Source organism: Mandrillus leucophaeus, unplaced genomic scaffold (genome assembly GCF_000951045.1).
Source record: "Mandrillus leucophaeus isolate KB7577 unplaced genomic scaffold, Mleu.le_1.0 Scaffold1, whole genome shotgun sequence".
NCBI classification, from domain to species: domain Eukaryota; kingdom Metazoa; phylum Chordata; class Mammalia; order Primates; family Cercopithecidae; genus Mandrillus; species Mandrillus leucophaeus.
The window spans coordinates 14,682,523-14,696,654 of NW_012098097.1; the positions used below are offsets into that span (position 1 = coordinate 14,682,523).

The window sequence follows — 14,132 nt, forward strand, 5'->3', positions numbered from 1 at the left end:
TTGTGCTGGCAGCACACAGTAGGTCCTCATGACTGTGGCGAGTCATGGCCGTGAGGCTGCGATTGTGCTGGCAGCACACAGTAGGTCCTCATGACCGTGGCAAGCCGTGGCCGCAAGGCTGCGAGTGCTGGTAGCACACAGTAGGTCCTCACGACTGTGGCGAGCCATGGCCATGTGTCTGTGATTGTGTGGACAGGCACAGAATGGCCTGAAGCGTGGGAAGGTCCCCTGCCTGACAGCGGCTTTAGCACCAGGAAACCTCCCACCTGGGGCCTGCCTGTGAAGGTGAGTCGGGCCAGTGGGAAGCACCTGCTCAAGTGGAACTGCACACAAACCACTGGGAGCTACTGCCTCACACACGATTGCTTTTCAGCATTTTGTAAGTCCAAGCAAACCCCCAAGAAAAGCTTGAGCAGGGCCGGGTCTGCACCAACAGGCTGGGTCCGAGTGAGTGCTGGTTGGATGTGCTCCAGTGTGGAGGGCAGAGGGAGAGAGTGGGCCGCCTGGAGAGGAGTGGGGTGCAGTCAGGGGCTGCAGGACGCTCCCCAGCAGGCACCCCGACGGTGTGAAAGAATGTCTGGGAGCTGCTTTCCTCTGGGCGTTTGTGGGATCCCTCCCCTTAGCCAAGGCGCCGCTGCAGCTGTTTTTCAAATGAAAACTGGGCTTGAGAGGAGGAAATAATTGAGGTCTAAGAAGTCCATGCCCTCATTTGTTCATGCACAACGAGAAGCTTGAGGCATCTGCGGGACGCTGCACTCACTGCCTCTCCTCTGTCTCTTTCTCTCCAGTCGTGCCAGGCGGACCTCGTGAAGGACAACGGCCACAAGTACTTCCTGTCGGTCCTGGCGGACCCCTACATGCCAGTAAGGACTGGGCAGCACCCTCTCCATGGGCTTGGGACTCAGCACTCGCCTCTGCCCACATGTTGCACTGTGGTGGGGCCTTTTGACGGGGGCTACAGGAGGAAGGTCAAGGGTCACAGCAGGGGCCACGTCCGCGGGGTCAGCAACTGCTTCACGTTAGACACGGCCCTTTGCTCAGCACCATGAGTGCAGCTGTTGTTTCGTGTCTGTCTCTAAATAACAGCGCAGTTAACCCGGACACGTGGATTGTTTTGGTTTATTTTAGTCTGTTTTCACTGGCACTTTGCAAAATAGTCAAATCCACTCTCCCTGCTGTCCACTGCATTAGACTAGCAAGCGCTCGCACATCTCTAATGTGATGGTTCCGGCACCTAGGAAGGTCTTGGAACACAACAAGATATCAAAGCACCTCGTTTCAGGAAGGAAGGGAGAAAGGAAAGGAAGGAAAGAAGGTTGTTCGAAAGTTTACATTTTCAGTATATTTTATTGTATTAAATTGTTTAAAAATTAGTAATTCATGAATAGGGTATATAGTTATTCTGTAAATGTTTCATAATGTTTTATTTCTAGCTCCCAGGTTAGTAATGAGAACAAAATAGATATATCCTAAATAATTCTTTACCATAACTTAATATTGCCAGAATATTTAAGTATATTAGCTAGTTTCCACAGTGGTAGGTGGCTTTGGCTGTATAAAGGAACTTTTGTATGTAATTTCACCCCCTAGTTGGTTTTCTAAGCTAAAGGATTTTTTAAAACACAGAAAACAAACAGGACTGTTTTCCAAAAGGTAAATGGTACATGCACTTTGTGTTGTTTTGAAACATCATCACAGGCAGTTAAAGTTTATACTTTATGTCAGTTTTGGAACCCATCACTTCCCATTCTTAAGAATAAGGAAGAAAGCAAATCCCACATGAAGAAGTGAGGAAGAATGCCCACTGGCGACTTGGGCACGAGAGTGAGCTAAGCTCACAAGAATGGCCCCACCTCAGCCACCAGCCTGTGCAAGTTTTGAGGAGACAGCCATGTTTGAAAGAGTGAAAAGGAGGCTGGGTGCGGTGGCTCATGCCTGTAATCCCAGCACTTTGGGAGGCCAAGGCTGGTGGACTGCTTGAGCTCAGGAGTTCAAGACCAGCCTGAGCAACATGGTGAAACCCCGTCTCTACCAAAACTACAAAAAATTAGCCGGGGGTTGTGGCGCACGCCTGTGGTCTCGGCTACTCAGGATGCTGAAGTGGGAGGATCGCCTGAGCCCGGGGACGTCAAGGCTGCAATGAGCTGTGATTGTACAACTGCACTCCAGCCTGAACAACAGAGTGAGACCCTGTCTCCACTAAGTGAATAAATCATATAAATATTCTTAAATGACTAACTGGAAAGAATTTGGTGTGATTCTGTCAAACCGTCAACCATTGTTTTGTTTCTTCAGCGCTTTGTGCCTGTTACGAGAAAATATTCAGAGCTTCCTACTCATCCTCAGAAGTGATTGATTTTTCTAAACTCATAAGCAGATCTGAAAAAACAAATCGAAGCTGTAAAAAAGAAAAGACATGCACTGTTATTGAAAACTCGGGAGATGAATTAAATCACAGAACAGCCAGCCAAGAAGAGGGTTCGTGAAGGAGCCACCTGGAGCGCCGTCCGTGAAGCTGAGCGAGGAGATATGAAAGCCGGGCTAAGAGCCGGGCTGGGAACGCTCACCATGTAGCCAGCATGGTTCAGAACGAGAGAGGAGAATAAGTGGAGAAGCGGTTTTTGATTAGATAGTGGCTGTGAATTTTCCAGATTTGAAGAAAGGAGAGTTCCAATTTTAAAAGCAGGATGAATCCTGAGAAGGTTAAAGAGAAACAAATTCATACACAGGCACATCATAATGAAAACAGCAAATATCAAAGGCATAAAGACAAACCTTAAAAGTTCCCAGAACAAACGTTGTCAGCGAAGGAGGAAACAGCGCTGGCCCCGACAGCAGACCTCTCATCAGCAGCAGCTCTCGTCAGGGGATGGGGAGCCCTCAGCGTGAGAGGAAAGCAGCCGTGGTCGGGTCACTCGCACCCAGCTCAGTCACCACTCAGGAATGGGGGTGCAGTAAGCAGCATTCAGACACCAACAGTTTACTCCTTCCGAACCCCACAGACGATGGCTAGAAAGACCGCATGTCAGCGAGGAGGAAACGGAACCAGGAGGGAAAAGCAAGATGTAGGACACAGCAAAAAGCCAAGAAGTTGGCAAACGTGTTGGCACATCTAAATCTTTGCAAAAATGAAGAATACTCATGGCAAATTGGAGGGTCAAACAAGAGGAGGAATTGGGTACCTTGGGAGCCCTGCAATAATCCAAGATTATTGGATTATTGGTCTAGCGTAGGACGCACTAGACCGTGCGGTGTGCACGTAAAAAACTAAGGCACCACTAAAAACTTACAAATAGACTCTGGTTTCCAGGTCAGCAGAGGTACAGAGGACAGGAGAGAATGAAAATGAGTCACAGTAGAAGAGCAGAAAGGAGAAAACAGTGAAACACAGTTAGAGGGCTGCCTCCATGCCTTTGCTGCCAAAGCCCCTGATTGCAGGACCGTGTGCTCAGAGTGCTGGGCAGGCTGGGGAGGTGAGGTCCGGGTGCTTCATACCGACAGCCATGGCTGGCCTGTGACAGACGAGACAGCCACCAGGTCTGTGCCCGTCCTGCAGTGTTAGGCCTTCCAAGGAGTGGTCTCTTCACTCTGGGAGGGGAGCCCAGAACTCTCAGGCCTTTGAAAATGGCTTTTCATTTTTGTAGAGTCCACTCAAAATCCAGCAGTAAAGCTGGCTCTCGTTACTTTAATTATGCGCCACGCATATCGTGAAGATTGAGAAAGGATCACGCTGTTGGGCATTGGGAATGAGAGTTTCCATTGAGGGGAGACAACCGAGACTGGCTTTTGTTTTCCAGGCCGAACACAGGACCATGACGGCTTTCATTCTCGCCGTGATCGTCAACAGCTACAACACGGGGCAGGTGAGCACCCCAGCCACCCCCAGCCTCCAGAGCCCACCCTTGACGTTGCAGAGGAGCTGGGCCCACTGGGAAACGTGGTGCCACGTGGAGGCGAGGGGGTGTCCAGCAGAGGCTCGGGCCCTTCATCTAGCCAGCCATTTGCAGGGTGAATATGAATCAGGAATTTACAATGGGGAAAATTGAGCATATCAAGGCCTCCCGAGAACGGGTGGCCGCCACCGTCCCGCACAGGCACCCACCACGTGCCCGCCATTGGCAGGCAGAGGCCCACCTGTCTGTGGTCCTACCTCTGCAGGAAGCCTGCCTTCAGGGAAACCTCATTGCCATCTGCCTGGAGCAGCTCAACGACCCGCACCCCTTGCTGCGCCAGTGGGTGGCCATCTGCCTCGGCAGGATCTGGCAGAACTTCGACTCGGCGAGGTGGTGCGGCGTGAGGGACAGCGCTCACGAGAAGCTCTACAGCCTCCTGTCCGACCCCATTCCCGAGGTGAGTCCGGCGGGGCTCAGAGCCCGGTCCTCCTGGCTGCCGACTGCGGGAGCTCCCGGGGGGAGGCAGAGGTCTGCTCGCGTGCAGGTGTGGCCGGCCCATGTCCGGGAACTTCAGGGCTGCGCACTAACAAGAGTAGGACCGTGGAACCTTGGTGAGAGGAGAGCCATGCCCCTGGGGACTTTGCACCCAGGCCCAGATTGCACTCCCGGGGACAGTGGCACAGCTGCAAGCGGGGGTCCCGGAGGGCGCCTCAGAGGCAGGGGTCACGTGCTCACTCTCTGGGTGCCGCTCTGTGTCCTCACCGCGGCCTGCAAGGCAAGGACTACTAGATCTCCACTTTACGGGGAAGGAGACAGGCCAGTGGCTCGTGCCTGGTGCAGCTGGGGAAGGTGCGGGGCGCCGCCCACAGAATGGCCGCAGGCTGGAACTCTGGGAGTTGCACGCACCATTGCCTTCACTCTTCACTTCGCCCTGGCCTATGCAGGGTACAGGGTGTTGCTCATTTTTAGAGCTGAGGAAGCAGGTCAGGGACCGTGACTTCTCCCCAGGACCACATGGTGTCGGAGGCAGGGACTCAGCCAGGGTCCCCGAACCCCAGGACCACATGGTGTCGGAGGCAGGGACTCAGCCAGGGTCCCCGAACCCCAGGACCACATGGTGTCGCTCCCCTGGCTGAGCCCTGTGTGCTTGGTGCACTCCGGGACCCCCACGCCCCTCTGCCTCCAGGAGTGCCTGCACCTTCCCCTCTTTCCACCCTCCCACGCTCTGTGGCCCCTCCCAGCCCCCTCCTCTAACTCCTGCCTCATTCGTCAGCACATTCCCTGGCGCCTGGTTTGGTCTTTCAGTTCCCGGGGCAATGCAGCTCCCGCCTCTGCAGCCTGGCCATCCGCCCCTGGAGCTGGGCGGCTGCCCCTGCTGCCCCCCACCTCCTTCCCTGTTGCCTCTCTGGCAGTGCGAGGAGAGCCTGGGGCCTGGAGAGCTGTTCAGCAAGCACCTGTGGGGTTGGATTCACCTGCACACAGCCCTGGCAGAAAGGCAGGCTGCAGCATGGCCCAGCGTGGGACGTGCGTGTGACCCCCTGCTGTCTTGCAGGTCCGCTGCGCGGCGGTCTTTGCCCTTGGCACGTTCGTGGGCAACTCTGCAGAGAGGACGGACCACTCCACCACCATTGACCACAACGTGGCCATGATGCTGGCCCAGCTGGTCAGCGACGGGAGCCCCATGGTCCGGAAGGTGCGTGAACCCCCAGCCCGGCAGCAGCAGGGCGCCCAGGCCAGACCCCGCGACACCTGGGGCCAAACCCGCGTGGCCCTGACTGCAGCAGGGAGCACTCAGTTTCCACTGTGTATCATTTCGAGAGCAGATCTTTACATGTTTCATTCTCTCCAAAATGCGTTTCTTTACCAGACACCCGTGTGTTTGCTTCATGTAAAGGCGTTTAGTAGGTCGCGCCTCCCGGCAGCTTGTGTAGTAATCTCCTTCCTGCCTGGGAGCAACACACACAGGCACCACTGCAGTTCCAAAGAGACGCAGCCGCCCACAGGTGGCGGGAAGGTTTGTGTACTGGGTCCCCCCACACCCCACGTATGTCAGCACTTTTGTTTTGTTTTGGTTTGTTTTTTTGAGACAGAGTCTTGCTCTGTCGCCCAGGCTGGAGTACAGTGGCACAATCTCGGCTCACTGCAAGCTCTGCCTCCCGGGTTCATGCCATTCTCCTGCCTCAGCCTCCTGAGTAGCTGGGACGACAGGCACCCGCCACCACGCCCGGCTAGTTTTTTGTATTTTTAGTAGAGACGGGGTTTCACCGTGTTAGCCAGGATGGTCTCGATCTCCTGATCTCCTGATCCGCCAGCCTCGACCTCCCAAGTGCTGGGATTACAGGCGTGAGTGGCCGTGCCTGGCCAAAACAGTTTTATAAACTTGAAAACTTATTCACCTGTTTAAATGTAGAAACATCACTGATGATTGTCCAAGGTTTCACACCCCTAGAAAAAGTTGGTTCCACACACCCTCAATTCCCCCACCCACCCCAGCGCAAAAGGGGCGTTTAGGAAGACACTGGTTTCTCGATCTCCTTTGCTGGTGAGATCGAAGGCTGCTCTTGCAGAGAACTCATCCGACAGCCGGAGCACAGAGCTGCTTTCTGGGCGGGGAGTCTGTGTCTCCCCTCGCGCGTTCCTGTGCGGGCTGTGTGTGAGTCTCTCTGGGAGATGGGCTCTATCAGGAGACGGGCCGTGGACCAGGGGCTGGGGATTGTTTGTTGGGAGAGCAGATGCTGCCGCTTTACTTGGGAGGGACGTGATCTGGCCGGGTTTCCCTCAGACCGACGAAGCGTGGAGAGGCACGTTCTATCATGCATTCCCTTCTAGAATTAGCCCAAGTCATTAGGATGCGACATTTTCTACTGAAATCTTGAAAATATGAAGTAAGATTCTGGCGAGCCTTTTCTGTTGGTTCTGACTTTGTTATCTTCACGTTCTCCTCATGTCCGGGCTTCTGAACCTGGCCTCTCTCGGCCCCTGCCGAATTCTTTTTCCCACATCAAATCACCTTTGGTGGACATCACTGATCAAAGCAGCAAATCAACGGTTTGTCTGTTAAAATTCTTTTTAAAGTAAGGAAAGCTTTGTTTCTTCTTTACAAAAACAATGTGAAAATAGAGAGGACGTTAGCTGTGAGGCGTTCCCCAAGAGCCATCTTGTGGCTGGCTGTCCGTCCCGGGTTGTGTCCCGTGGTGTGGTCCTGGCTGCTGGGGCACTGAGATGAAGCTCACCCTCCACTGGGAGTGGTTCGGCATTCACTCGCCTGCACGGCCACCTGCTGAACCTGCATGCTGGAGATGTGGCCTGCGAGGATACCATGGGGTTCAGAGGAGGTGCTGCCGACCGGGAAACAGCTGTCTCGGGGACGCTGGGCAGGGCGTGTGGAGGGGGATGACAGCCCCTGTCCTCCAGGAGCATGCAGTCTAATCAAAGAGACAGATACAGATACAGTCATTACACCAGAGCCTTGTGGAGAAGTGCTGCCTGGAGTGCTCTGGAGCTCCTGAGAGCTGGGCCTGTGCTTGCGTCTGAGCGGGAAGAGGGTAGGCAGAGGCTTTTGTGGAGGGGCAGCTCTTACCTGGTTATGGAGGGTGAGTCATACGTCACCCAGGAGGGGCTGGATAAGTGGGAGGAGCGTGTGCGGAGGCCTAAGCATGGGGAAGATGGAGAGGCTCAGGGCCACCCCTCTTCTGAGTGGCCAGAGGCTCAGGCGTGGGGAAGATGGAGGGGCTCAGGGCCACCTTCTTTCCACGTGGCCGGACTATTGAGCAGGCAGGAGGGGCAGTGGGGTGAGGCTGAAGTCAGGAGCTGTGAGTGCCAGGCTCCAGCTGTCAAGAATGTGCCTTCAATAAGTGATCTATTCTTACAAATCTAACAGGGTTCACTCTTGCAGCAAATATTTTTCTGGTGTCTGCCCCGCGCTGGGTACCACATCAGGCACTTGAGATGCTTCCCGGCTTCAGGGGGTTTGTGTTCTAGCAGGAGAAGCAGCAAACAGAGCCGATACCCTCAGCTGGCAGGGTGATGTCTGGAGGGAGGAAGGGTAGTGAGGAGTCAGAGAAAGACACCATCACTCACGTGTGACCAGGAGGCCTCCCCAAGCAGGCTGCACTGGCATGCAGACTCGGGGAGTGCACTGACTCTGAGGGGGTGCGCTGACTCTGGGGACGGTGCTGACAGGGGCTGTGCCAACTCCAGGGGTGCACTGACTCTGGGGTGTGCCGACTCGGAGGGTGCACCAACTCTGGGGTGTGCCGACTCGCGGGGTGTGCCGACTCTGGGGTGTGCCGACTCTGGGGGTGTGCCGACTCGGGGGGTGCGCCGACTGCGGGGGTGCACTGACTCTGGGGTGTGCCGACTCAGAGGGTGCACCGAATCGGGTGCGCCGACTCAGGGTGCACCGACTCCAGGGGTGCACCGACTCTGGGGTATGCCGACTCAGGGTGCACGGACTGTGGGGTGTGCTAACTCGGGGGGTGCACCAACTTGGGGGGTGTGCCGACTCGAAGGGTGTGCCAACTCAGGGGTGCACCGACTCCAGGGGTGCACTGACTCTGGGGTGTGCCGACTCTGGGGGTTCACAGACTGTGGGGTGTGCCAACTCAGGGGGTGCACCGACTCTGGGGTGTGCCGACTCGGGGGGGTGTGCCGACTCTTGGGTGTGCCGACTCAGAGGGTGCACTGACTTGGGGTGTGCCGACTCAGAGGGTGCGCCGACTCTGGGGTGTGCCGACTCGGGGTGTGCCGACTCAGAGGGTGCACCGACTCGGGGTGTGCTGACTCAGAGGGTGCGCCGACTCTGGGGTGTGCCGACTCGGGGGGTGCACCGACTCCAGTGGTGCACCGACTCTGGGGTGTGCCGACTCGGGGAGTGGCCGACTCAGGGGGTGCACCAGCTCCGGGGGTGCGCCTCCGTCCTCGTCATGGAGTCCTGCCGCACCACAGCTGGTTTTCTCTCCTGTTTGCCGCCGTGAGTGGAACGGTGCTCTGCAGGGGACTTGGGCACAGGCACAAGCAGCAAGGAGCCTGGCAGGTATGGAGCCGGCCCCCTTCTCGCGGCCTCTCCTCAGGGCCTGTCCTGAGCCTGCTGTGGGGCTGGGGTCGGGGAGCCGGCCTGGCTGAGCAGCTCCTGCCGCCCTCCGGGCCGGGAGGGAGGAGGGTGTCACTGCTGCTCTTCCATAGAAGCAATGTGTACTGGATACCAAAAAGGTGACAGCCACCCTCCTTTTTAATAATAATGCAAGTGTCCTCTCCTGTGTGGGGTGACCATGACAGCCATCCTCCTTTTTGATAGTAATGGAAGCGTCCTCTCCTGTGTGGGGTGACCGTGACAGCCAAGTAGGTTTTGTTTGTCTTGTTTTTCTTTTTTTTTTTTTTGAGACGGAGTCTTGCTCTGTCGCCCAGGCTGGAGTGCAGTGGCCGGATCTCAGCTCACTGCAAGCTCCGCCTCCCAGGTTCACGCCATTCTCCCGCCTCAGCCTCCCAAGTAGCTGGGACTACAGGCGCCCGCCACCTCACCCGGCTAGTTTTTCGTATTTTTTTTTTAGTAGAGACGGGGTTTCACCGTGTTAGCCAGGATGGTCTCGATCTCCTGACCTCGTGATCCACCCGTCTCGGCCTCCCAAAGTTTGTTTGTCTTGTTTAATGAGCTTACTTGACAAAATTTAAAAGTCAGCAAATTCAGCTTAGCCCTCAAATTATTTTGAACTTCAGCTTGTCTGTGAAGCACAAAACCTGCAGTCAGCAGCCACCCCTCCCTCGTCAAGAAGGGCCAGGCCAGGAGTGTGGGGCTAGATCCCCCAGTGTCACCCCAGCCTCTGTGGGGCCGGGCTGGGCAGGAGCCGCACACAGGGACGGGCCCAGCAGGGCTTGGATCAGGGCTTACTCCCTGTCATGGCCTCAGGAGGAAATAGGGACTATTTGGATACTATTTTATTTTATTTGTTTTATTTTATTTTGAAACAGAGTCTCTGTCACCCGGATTGGAATACAGTGGCACAATCTCGGCTCACTGCAACCTCTGCCTCCCGGGCTCAAGTGATCCTCCCACCTCAGCCTCCTGAGTAGCTGGGACCACAGGCGTGTGCCACCATACTGGGCTAATTTTTTTCTTTTTTGTAGAGATGGGGTCTCGCTGTGTTGCCCAGGCTGGCCTCAAATTCCTGGGCTCACGGGATCCACTCTGTAATCCCAGGCCTTGGCCTCCCAGGATGCTTCCCAGGGTGCTGCTCGGGCCTGCCGTGGTCACAGGAGCTGAGTTTTATGATGCCTGAGCACAGGTCACAAGACAAATATTAGCCACCCGGTGTCGTGTTGTTGGAAATGTGGAGTGGGTGGCCCTCAGGGCAGGTGGGCAAGGGGCGGAGGCTAGGTGGGCCGGCAGCCCATGGTCAGTCCAGCTGTGTCAACACCGGGAGGTGCGTGGGTCCCCAGCGGGGCAGGGCATGTGCCCAAGCAAGATGTCCTTGAGTCCTGGCACCAGTTCACGGTTAGAAAGTAACCCATGTGTTACAGACTTCGCCCCTGCAGGGAGGGCTGCACTCACCCAGAACATACTTGTCAGGCACATGCTGCGTGCTGGGCCGGCTTGGGCCTCAGTGACCCCGCAGGGCACTAACCCTAGCTCTTCTCTTAAGAAAGTGTTCCTGCAGCTGGGGGAGGGGCTGGGTATGAGGGTGGTAGGCCGGGGTGGCAGCTGAGCAGAGCTAGTATGGATGGGGCTGGGGGCATAGGGAGGCCTTGCCACAGGGAGGGGCCCAGAGCAGGGGGCATACCCATCAGAGGGCGTGGGTACAAGAGGCCAGGAGGGCGGTGGGGCAGGTGGCCCAGCCACGCACAAGCCTTGTTGTTCACCATCAGCGGTCTGGAGGGGTTTGGAGGCAGGACCTCGCCTTTGTCTGCCCAGATCAGAAGGGCCGCTCGCCCAGCTGCAGGGATGGTGCAGGGAGGAAGAGACGCGCACTTTGAACGCAGAGCTCACAGCACTTGCTCGCAGGTGGAGAGGGTGGAGAAAAGAGGAAGACAGGGAGCCCCGGGGGTTTGGGTCTGAGCAACAGAAGGGTAGACTTGCTCCTCACTGAAGGGGCCAGCCGTGAAGGAGCAGGTTCCAGGAGCACGCATGGACTCCGAAGGTGGGGAGCCGACAGGAAGGGCTGAGCTGACAGGTGAAAGTGTGAGTCCAGGCGAAGCTGCCCCTTCGAGGCAGGCTGCTCAGCCCCAGCCAGGGATTAGGAGGACAGACAATGGCTCTGACAAGCGACCGGTCAGAGGACCTTGGAAAGCTAGTCAGTGTGGAGCCCATGGCCGTCTGTGTGCTGCTGGGGAGCCCCCAGGAGGAAGGGGTCACGTGGCAACACCAGCCAAGATCATCTTGCAAAAGCTGAGAGAGAGGGGAGCTCCCACACCCCTGGCTGAGCCCGTCTGCCACACCCTCTGATGGGTTCTGCACGAATATCCCAAAGAAGGCCGGTCCGTGTGTGTCTTGCTGTCAGAGCCCAGCTCCATTCAGGAAGGGCAGGAAGGGTCTGACGCAAAGGAGAAGTCTTTGCTGTGTGCCAGGCAGCAGCCTCCAGAGCAAGGCCCACCATCTGCAGCAGGCTGTGCGGCTCCGAGCGAGGCCCCCGTATGCAGCAGGATGTGTGTTCGGGAGTGAGTGCTCTCTGGATGTTCCCCTTGAATAATGGACGTGGCCCCTGTTGACCTCCCCTGAATCGAAAGGCCCACCACCTCGGTGCACGTTAATCCATGCCAGGGCCCAACTCTGGCTTTTCTCACCTGATGTCAGAAGGAAAGGGAAAAAATCGGTACTTTCTGAAGACAGGTGCAGCCTTGATCTTCTCTGGAAGGGGCCCAGTTCGCTTTGTCGGAGGCCCCGTCTGGGCAGCGCCTCACTCCTCTTGCACAGGGAAGGCAGCGGGGGTTCTGTGGTTTGTCCGGGAGCCTGGGACAGTGGCTTAGGCAGTTGGAGATGAGCACCAGAACCGGGTGTGGGCCATGGCGGTGAAGACGCACACTGGGCCACGGCCCTTGGTGCCCAGCAGGGCGGGAGGGGCAAGTGGAGGGTGATGCCAGGGCTCCATTCTGAGCAGTGCGAGACTTGCAGTTCCATCGGCGCAAATCTAGAGGGCGCTGCAGGCTGAATGGAAAGTAGACGGTGCCCACAGTTCACAGGCCAGGGAGAGTTTGGGGTGCAGGTGAAGAGCCGGCAGCTGGACAGCCAGCCTGGAGCTAGGAGAGTGAGGGGCCAGCATCAGGGAAACCATAAAGCACGACAGGAGGAAGCCCAGGGCGTGTAAAGCTGGGGTGGGAGAGTGCATGGACAGAGAGCGTGTAGACGGAGAGTGGGCGGCCACGAGAAGACCCTGGTCTCTGGTGGGCGCCCATCCAGAGCCCGCTCATCCTGCCGCTGCAGAGACGGGAGCATCACGCAGCAAGCGAGGGGTCCTCTCGCAGCACTTGGCTTTCTGCTAAGAATCCATCTTTTTTCTTTGTAGAAAAAAAAAGGCAGAGAAAGTTGTCATAGGGAAAAAAGCATTCCTTCTGTTTTTTAAACCTACATCCCCTTTCTGTTTCCCAGTGACTTCTAGGATCTCCAGCTGTTCCTGTCACAGCACTGAACCGTCCTAAAACAGAGGCAAATTGTGTCTGTTTCCCTGGACCAAGGCATTTGGGCCTAAAGATGATGTTTTAGTTCCACAACTTTTCCCATTCCCTCTTAGGGACTAGAAACGTCTTCCAGTAAAAGTTTCACGTGTGTTGAAAAGAGCAGGCTTCAGCTTGTCCGCTGTGCTCGGCCCTGGGGTGCTCAGATTCAGAAAGGCCACCAGCCGTCGGGTGTGATCTAAAGCGGCGTTTTCAGCCGGGGTCCCAGTGGTGACCGTAAGCGAGAGGCTGTGAGGCCTCCTACCTTTCCCCGTCTGGAGTCCTGTGACTCACCGTGTCCTTATGAGACCCCCATGCGTCGTGCGCATCTAGCGGTGGTGAGGATCCTGGCAGGCGTCCTGGGCTTCCCCCGTGAGCCGGTGGCCTGCCGTCTCCACAGCACTGCTGTTCAAGGCTTCTGGGTTCGAAAAGGGATGGTCCCTTTTTCTGACGCCGACAGCACGCTTTTGTCTTAACCTTTCTTTTCTGTGGGTGACTCACGTCTCACTGCTGCCCTCAGTCATCTTCCGGCCCCAGTGAGTGTTATTGTCCCGTCTCCCTCTCGGCAGGAGCTGGTGGTGGCTCTGAGTCATCTCGTGGTCCAGTACGAAAGCAATTTCTGCACCGTGGCCCTGCAGTTCATAGAAGAGGAAAAGAACTACCCCTTGCCTTCTCCAGTGACCACAGGTACGGCGTCTCCTGTGAACCCGCTGAGCACCTGGCCTGGCGGTTCTAGCGCAGGCCCGGCCCAGTCTCAGGACTGCTGGCCGCTTGCTGACTCTCGCAGAGTCTAAGCTCAGGTTTCCCAGATCCCTCCGCAAGGGGTCCCTGTGTTTCTCATCTTTTTAGGCACTTGTCAGATTCGAAAGGACAGGAAAGAGGGCCACACTGACCCTCTTACATTTCTCCTTTCTTTTTACCCTTTTTGGAAATTAAACTCACGGAAACCTTGAAGTATGACAAACTTCTGCAATAGGAGCTTTGCAGAAAAGCGCAGGGGCCGCCTTCCTGCCGTGAGTCATTTCATCACACTGCTGCTGGCTCCGTGGCTCGGTGAGTCACGTCAGGAGTCCTTTCTCACACGTGTCGTTTTGACTGGAGAGTACAGTTCCTATCTCATGGCTGCTGGCAGCCCCTCCCCTACCACACAGCCGTCTCTGCCATGCAGAGGCTTGTCATCAACAGTGAAGCCTCACTGCTTATAGGAAGCCCAGGAAGGGAGAAGGGTGAGCCAGACTGAGTGCGGCCGGCCATTGCTCTGCTGCGGCTTCCCGGGGAACAGCTCACGGCCCACGTCACCACGCACCTCGTGTGCACTTGGACAGGCCGCAGCCACCAGCCTCTCCCCGTTGTCTTTTGTAATTTAATATCCACAGAGCGACAAGCGGTTGTCGTTTGTCCAGTGCCATCCCGCAGAGCCTCCGCTCACGTCTGAGTCTCCCTGAGCTGCGCAGCTCCTGCGTTCACATTCGTTCCAGCACAGGTAGCAGCTGCCGTCACCGAGTGTCCCAGCTGCTGAGTGTCAGAAGACATGCCGGCCTGCGCCTGGAAGCCCATCGTAACTTGTCTTTCTCCTTCTTTCCCAGAGGGAGGGAG

General features: G+C 56.5%; 1 protein-coding gene across 1 annotated transcript in view; it reads left to right on the plus strand.

The window, feature by feature from the left end:
* RPTOR (regulatory associated protein of MTOR, complex 1) overlaps positions 1-14,132 on the plus strand; it is a 448,104-nt gene that overhangs the window by 360,533 nt on the left and 73,439 nt on the right. Inside the window, exons 14-19 of the mRNA XM_011967646.1 lie at positions 789-863; positions 3,798-3,863; positions 4,159-4,350; positions 5,446-5,586; positions 13,106-13,237; positions 13,953-14,057. Coding sequence (XP_011823036.1) covers positions 789-863; positions 3,798-3,863; positions 4,159-4,350; positions 5,446-5,586; positions 13,106-13,237; positions 13,953-14,057 — 711 coding nt within the window. The remainder of the gene's footprint in view (positions 1-788; positions 864-3,797; positions 3,864-4,158; positions 4,351-5,445; positions 5,587-13,105; positions 13,238-13,952; positions 14,058-14,132) is intronic.